This window comes from Papilio polytes, unplaced genomic scaffold, assembly GCF_000836215.1.
Source record: "Papilio polytes unplaced genomic scaffold, Ppol_1.0 DF823935.1, whole genome shotgun sequence".
In the NCBI taxonomy this organism is placed as follows: domain Eukaryota; kingdom Metazoa; phylum Arthropoda; class Insecta; order Lepidoptera; family Papilionidae; genus Papilio; species Papilio polytes.
In genome coordinates, this window is record NW_013525269.1 from 1,288,578 (window position 1) to 1,296,445 (window position 7,868).

At 32.7% G+C, this 7,868-nt stretch overlaps 1 protein-coding gene across 2 annotated transcripts in view; it reads left to right on the plus strand.

The window, feature by feature from the left end:
• Positions 1–6,623: 6,623 nt before the first annotated feature.
• Positions 6,624–7,868, plus strand: part of LOC106101938 (coatomer subunit zeta-1) — an 8,437-nt gene continuing 7,192 nt past the window's right edge. The window contains exons 1-3 of one of the 2 annotated variants that reach the window (XM_013281325.1): positions 6,624–6,769; positions 7,160–7,305; positions 7,689–7,788. In XM_013281325.1, the coding sequence (XP_013136779.1) occupies positions 6,737–6,769; positions 7,160–7,305; positions 7,689–7,788 (279 nt within the window). In that variant the 5' untranslated portion in view covers positions 6,624–6,736. The remainder of the gene's footprint in view (positions 6,770–7,159; positions 7,306–7,688; positions 7,789–7,868) is intronic. The other variant, XM_013281322.1, reaches the window with a different exon arrangement.

Sequence of the window (7,868 nt, forward strand, 5' to 3'; positions counted from 1 at the left end):
CCTTCAGGGTGTATTCCATGCATTGGCTATGTTAGTTCAGTATATTAGTTTCTAGTTTATTATAGCCTGTTACCTCTTAGCCTTACCCTCCCTAGCGACGTCTGAAGATCTACAAGATGTGTACATCAAGGAAACTTCGTTTATAGTGTATAAGTTCTATTGTAAACATGGTAATTTGCGGGAAAACGAAAATCGTTGGGATTAGCACTTCGGTTTTATCCTTTAAACTTACTGTTAACAGGAAGTAAGGAAGGGACAAAAGAACAGACACTCAAGAAAACTATTCTAATTGGAAAAAGTACAGAAATCAGTGTAAAGTAACCTTAAACTTTATTAAAAGCGAAATACAGGCACGTCTTTATACTTACTTCTTCGTTTGTAACTGAGTAATATATGAGATTTTTTTTTTATATTATAAGGTGGCAAAAGAGCAAGCGTCACTTGAAACCGCCGAAATGGCGTAGCGACCGCTGCCCATAGACATCCGCAATTACAGATGCGTTGCCTACCCTTAATCGACGGTGGAAGGAGACGCAAATAAAGAGGATATTTCCTCTTCCTATGCGTCTCCACCACCGTCAAATCCACTTCCTCTTCCCATCCTCTCCTTATAAGAAAAGGGTGATAAAGAAAATGGGAATTAAAGTAGGCCTCCGGCACCACACTCATCAGACGAAACACGGAATTGCTTCCATTTCACGCCTGTCTTTTGTGTGGTCGTGGTATTACATCGGGCTTGCCGGCCCATTCGTGCTAAGATGTTAAAGCGGGCACTACCACTATAAAAACATTTGCAATCGCAGTTGCGCGCCAACCTTTAATGGTCGGTGAGACGCACAGAAAGATTCCCCTCCTATAAGAAAAGAAATAAAATGTTAAAGGTAACATGATCATTATAACTTTAAAATCATTATCTTTATTATAAAAATAGTCGATGATTCATTACCCCGTGGTTGAATCAATCGAATTGTTAAGGCTTTATAAGGCGTGACCGCGAGACACGCAAGAATGTACAGTCGTTGAGAACATTCTTAAAATTGTATATAATTTTTTCATCGAATGATTGTGGGGAAATTGGAACAGATATCCATACTCATACATTTAACTGAATTAAGAGAATAACTGATTACTCCTTTATAATTAATATTTAGTACTTTATTAGTTAGTTTTACTGCAGATTTCCATTACATTAACTGACACTAATTTATATTTTTCTTGCAATTATTTTTTAAAATTAATGTCTCTTTTAATTGAATACTTTAAATATAGTAAAGTTAAAAAACTATAATTCTGTATTCAAGTATATATACTCTTTGAATTACATAATTTATATCTTTATCTTTAGTAAGTTTTGTGCGCGTCTGTACTCCCAATCAAGTCCGCGAGTCGAAGACAGAACTAAAAGTAAGTATGTAACAACTATAAAATCGGTCCGGGTATAACAATTAAGAACTCATTGTAATACTAATCGATTTGTGACGCCCGTCAATTCATTGCCAATGGGGGTCCGCGCGCACAACACCAAACCTTATTTGTTAAAAACCTTTATAACGTTTCAAATATTACTTACTAGTTTGCAACTTCATCTGTGTAAGTAAAAAAAATAGCCTATGTTACTCACAGATAAATTACCTTTCTAACAATGAAAGAATTTTTAAGATCGGCGCAGTAGTTTTTGAGTTATTACAATACATACAAAAATTCATATCTTTCCTCTTTATAATATTAGTATAGATTTAACGTGTTAAAATTACAGTAATTTGTATGCGAATCTAATAATGTTTATCATAAGTAAATTTACTAAACATTGCAAAAAAAAAAAGAATATTTCTCTATATTAATGCTCGCGTCGACTTAGATGTGCTTTAGATTTAGAAAAACTCCGTGTACATTTATAATAATTATCACGAGTGTTTACTTTTAAAAGGATTCAACGTTTTACCATAAAGTTTTACATACAAACATTAAAATTTGTATAGAAAAGATCGTTGAACCGAATACATCCTTATTCTGAAAACTGTGTTAGATGGAATTCACTTTTAACATAACCTATTTAGTTACTGGCCGAAAATAGACAAGAGAATGTCGATATAGAGAAATAGAATTGCTAACAATTCTAGCCTATTATTAACAAATGCAAGTAAACGGCAAACCCATACAGACTGGTGTTGGTTAAGATTATTAGAAAACAGAATTTACCGCCTAAACCAATAATCTATTCTAAGGGTAGAATTGAAACCAAGTTTATTTGGCAGTATAAAAATGGATAATATCACATATTACTTCTTACTAATATTATAAATGCGAAACTTTAGATGGACGGATGGATGGATAGATGGATGTTTGTTAGAGTTTGTAGCCTAAACGGCTGAAGAGATCTCGATGAAATTTGGCATAGATGTAGAGGATAGTCTGGAAGAACACATAGGCCACTTGCTTTTGTTTTTTTCTTTATTCCGCGCGGACGGAGTCGCACGCATAAGCTAGTTTAAAATAAATCTGAACATTTCCAACGTATATTTATTTCTATATCTATCAGTTCTTATAGTTTCCATTTTTCTTATTACATTAAAATGTTTCGTATTTCAATTTCTTGATATAAAATGTTTTACTTGTTAAATTAATTAAAACCTACATGCAATACAGAACCATAATTAATCTATTTATGCTAACTTTTTATTTCTCACCGGCCGACGCAATATTATTAAAAATAAAGACGCCTAATGACTGAGGCGGTGTATCACAAAACACAATAGAGACAAATAGTCACAGATATCAAAGACACAAAGTAATGGTCAAAGAAGAGACGCCTTTATAAATAGTCTGTCACACTAGCGGCGTAGCGATTACGAAAAAAAAAGAAAATAATAGCCGGCCCTGGCTGTATGCTCTCCGATCTCCAGTCATTGACCAAAGACAATGACGTAAGCACTTTAATACTTTTTACTCTATGGTCATTAAGTTCTGACACATTTACCGCTTTTATTCAAATGACAACTATGTAATGTGTCAAGTCTTTTACAAAACGATGTAATTAATTGTATATCTTTTTTTATTTTGTATATTCTCGTAAATAATAGTTATAAGTTAAAAGCTTATAGTCATTCTTCTCTAATGTAAAATGTCCATTAAAGCAAAAATTTAAAATATAAAAAACAACATTATTATTATTATACGTAGATAGCAGAGAAATATTTGTATGAAGAATTTAGTAGAAATTATAAGCATTTCATAAATCGATATTAGTGTAATAATAACCTTACGTGATAATTTGTTTAGCTGGAACTAGATACAAGTGGTTTTCAAATAGATGGCTTGCATATTCGAACACTTTTATTGTAGTCGTCACTTGTTACTAACGCAATCGTCGATAGAAAACAAACACAACTCATAGATTCCAACTAGACTATTGAGTGTTTGGTAGCAATTCGTGGATTACGATTTGTTTCGTGGCGTATCTATGCATATTAAATGTCTTTGGCTGTTTTACACCAGTTTACAATAACATTGCGACTCAAAACAACGATATAATGTTTGTTTCCAATTTGCAAAGGGTTTTTTAAATGTGATAGTCTTCAGAGATGGATGTTTGTTATTACGTAGATGCAAAACTTAACGGATCTTAATGATATTTGACAGTTTTTTTTAATTCCGCGCAGACGAAATCGCAGGCAAAAACTGATGTACCCATAATACGAATTTAAGGACTTGTACGTAATGAGAAACACAATTGAAAATCTCTTTCTACCCCAATTGAGTTAAGGGAATTAATCCTTCTGTTTCGGACTAACTGAACGGAGGATAAAAAATCGACGATACGAAGATCAATATTTTCGTCTCGCCGATTTTTTTGGTAGCAAAGTGTCAGGTCAGCTTTTCCCGTGTACGAGACGTGTTATATCAGTGATAAATGTCTCTTTAATGATTCTAGCTTATTCATTGTATTTTTACCGATATAAGAATCACTATTTCAATCAGATATACGTGACATTAAATGAACCTGTCGCCATGGTTGTGTGGGACAATAATAAAATGATATTAAACACTCCTGGCTCCAAAAATATGTATAAAAACCTATAGAAAACTCATCTGCAGCCTTCCAGACTTTCGTAACATTTTTGCGCCAAACTATTTTCCTGAACTAAATAGAACTCGTTTGCATTTGTTATCGCGTAACCTAGTTGTGGATTTAGTTGACAACTTTAATATTAACGTCATAATAGATTTTAGCGAAATGCTAAATGGACTATTTAATTATGAAAACATTTACAAAATATCGTTGCTTCACGTAAATAAATCTAGTCGAACGCCCGAATTGGTGATACCTGGAATTATTTAGTTGTTGGTAGCCCTGCGAGTTTAGTTCGTGTTTGTCCGAGCGTGGCGCGACATCTGTCAGTTGGCGGTTACGCGCGGCTTTTGACAAGTGCTGCTTTATTTGTCACGATATCTTTAATAGTTTTATTAAACATAACATTAAAGAAATATTTTCTATGGTTGTACTAATGCAATAAGTGTAATTGCTGGCCTGATGATAGCAAAGAATTACTTCAAACAGTTATCTACCAACTTTAAAGTTATGGTCCTTCGACGAGTCCTACGATTTTGCACACTTTTCTCTCGATAATTTCACAACCTTTAATATGAAAATTAACCGATACATGGTAAAGACAGCTATGTCTTATTGTCCTAATGGATTAAAAAAATATATGGTGTAAAAAAACGAAAAATTAATGTCGTATCGTATCCGTGTCGTAACGTTAAATATAATTTCAAACATCATTTAAGCTCAGTTTTGGCGTTAAAATGATTTAGACGAACGCCGTCCACTGAAATTTATGAATATGCTATCCCAAAATAGTCGGCAATTATAACAAGATCTGCTCATGTGAGGAACGTATAGGTATTCAATGGTCAAAATGTGGTGGTAGTTATTCAACTTTTTTCTGTCTTATGTGAATCGTTTACCGCGGTCGTTACGGTTCGTGGCTGTATTTTAGTTTGGTTTAGTTGTGTTTTAGTGTATTTCGGTAGCAATTAGAAAGGGAAATACGATCTGGAATGTATAGGGAAGCGTCAATTAAGCGTAGTAATGAGGAAATGTGTTCCTCTGCCAGAGTAATTAAATCATTTCGTAGCATTTTGAAGTAATTTACGTAATTTACTGCTAATATAATTAGAATTCATTGGTTGAACGAGTCCATAGTTTTCGTTAGACATTCAGTAAATAGTTTTATATCGTGTGCAGCCTAAATTTTATCGTACTTTGACAGATGCAAAATTAAAAATAATAATATAAATTTGTTTTATGTTTACACTTTTGTAATTCCTTTTATTTTCTCCGTTTGTAATTCAAGTTACAATAGGCAGAAATAAACCTAAATTAGATCCACGTACATCTATCAGAGGAACATCTAACGTCTGGAGGAAGTTTTACTTTTGTAATTTGATTCGGCGACATCAAAGACTATGTCGTCTATTCTCGGCTGCCATATCCCCGCCATAACGTGTCACATCATAGCTCTAAAGTAATTAAAACGTTACTTCCATATTATTTATTTCCTTAACGATTTTGTTTTGATTTACATTGATTTGTAACTTTCCAATTCTAAAAATACGCTCTTGAAACGAGATATTTAAATGAAGCGATTCAATTACCATTAAATTTTGTTTGTGTCTGTTTTACATTTTTATAAGTATACTAGCTTTTGCCAACGACTACGTCTGCGTGGAATTAAGAAAAAAAAGATAGGTAGCCGATGTGTTCTTCAAGATTTAACATGTATATATATCTGTTTAGGCTACAAACTCTAACAAACATACATCCACCCATCAAAATTTTCGAATATTTAATATTAGTAAAGTGCGAAATTAAAACAAAACTTGGTTTTATCGAAAACTTTTATGTTTTATTTTTTCGTAGAATCGATTTACAAGTACATGCTCCATATTGGATACTTAGGATGGTAATTAATTGCATGTACAGTATTTTTTCTTCTTCTTTAAATTGCTTAAAGTCAAAATAACGCTAGCGAGGAGTGATTAATGAGAGTGAACTTGGATAAGAGCCAGCTGTAACTTTGACATTTAGCCTGATAAGTTTGACTTACTAGACGACAAAATATAGTTAGCTATACCTATATTGATGTAATGTGATGGAACCTTTAGTAGGGAAATAGTCTGGGATTGGCCACACTCTCCTACTCCTACTCAAATCCGCCAGAAAGCCCTTTAGTGGGTCCTAAAACAAATAGGCGGAGATCACAGGTGGCGGTATAAAAAGATTCGGGCCAACATGGCTCAGAACCCATTATCAGCTCTCTACCTCTTCTCTTATCTGCTGAAATGGGAAAATAAATTGTATTTATAATAAAAACGGGCGCTCAAAGTACAGAAGTCAGGATATTTGATCACGTTTGGAATAATGTTATGTATATTAATAATTTATAGTCTGAAAACTAAAATAAAAAAAAGTACTATAATAAACACTTCTAATATAATTACGATTTTAGTATGTCACTAAAACATATTTCTCAAAGAGAGAAAAAGAGTATCCAATCAATATAAATTACTTAGCTGTAATTATAATTTGGTAACACTGGAACTGTCACGTCACATATTCTTTCAATTTCAAACTCGTCTTAGAAACGTCAAAATAAATAAACACTAAAAATACACTAAATAAGTTACTCTTTTCTCTGTAATTTGATTAGGTAAAGTGTAAAAATATTGAAAAATGGTTCACACATCTATGGAAGGCTCTTTATTTGTAAGAAACTTAAAATTATTTGTATTTACAAAATTGGAATTCTAACCTACATGAAACAATGACGTGTTTATAGATTTTCTTTAATACCGACTTCAAAAAAGAGGTTTTACATATCTAATAAACCACACGAAGCAATCAGCTGCAGTAAAGTATTTTCAATGAGGAATTTAAGAGATGTTGTACTGGTTTTTCATCTATTTCAGCGACATGAAATTTTCTCCAATAAAACATCATAGCTATATTTTTTAATGATTACATGGATAGATCACTTAAGCTTTATAAAAATAAAATTAAATGTATCAAAAAGTCAAGTGTAATTTCTTGTACTTACAAATACAAAATCCTAAATAGCAAATTTTTGTTCATAATTTTATGTTATTTCAATTCCAGGAGCCAACTTTATACATAGTGAAAGGCATGTGTATATTGGATAACGAAGGCAACAGAATCTTAGCTAAGTATTATGACAAAAACATACTTACAACTACAAAGGAACAGAAAGCTTTTGAAAAAAACCTATTCAACAAGACACACAGGTAAAGTATACAACAGCATTATCTAAGTGGTTTTACATTGAATGAAACAGATATATTTGAAGAAATTCCATGAATTTGCATAGTCAACCACCTCACATTGGGCTATTATGGTTTACTAAGGTGTTGCCATCCTAAGATCTAGTCCGACGCCTGTGTTCTTGAACCTCTCATTAAGTTCTATATGTCCCTATTTGTATATACAGTTCCTCCTACTAATACTATAATAGTAACAACTAAGGTTATTGCAACTACCCAAAAAATATAGTTTTTTTTCTATTTGTTCCCTCCCGGTGCTGACAGATACTTTTTTCTTTTTCCTATTTAGTTTTTCAGGTTATAAGTGTTTGATGTCTTATAAAGTTGCCAATATTAAATGTTTCCAGGGCCAATGCTGAGATCATAATGTTGGACGGCTTGACATGTGTCTACAAAAGCAATGTGGACCTCTTCTTCTATGTTATGGGCAGCTCACATGAGAATGAGGTATTTGTCAATCTATACTATCTATACTATTATAAAAAAGCATAAACACACATTTCTATGTTGCCTAAGATGTCAGCAAT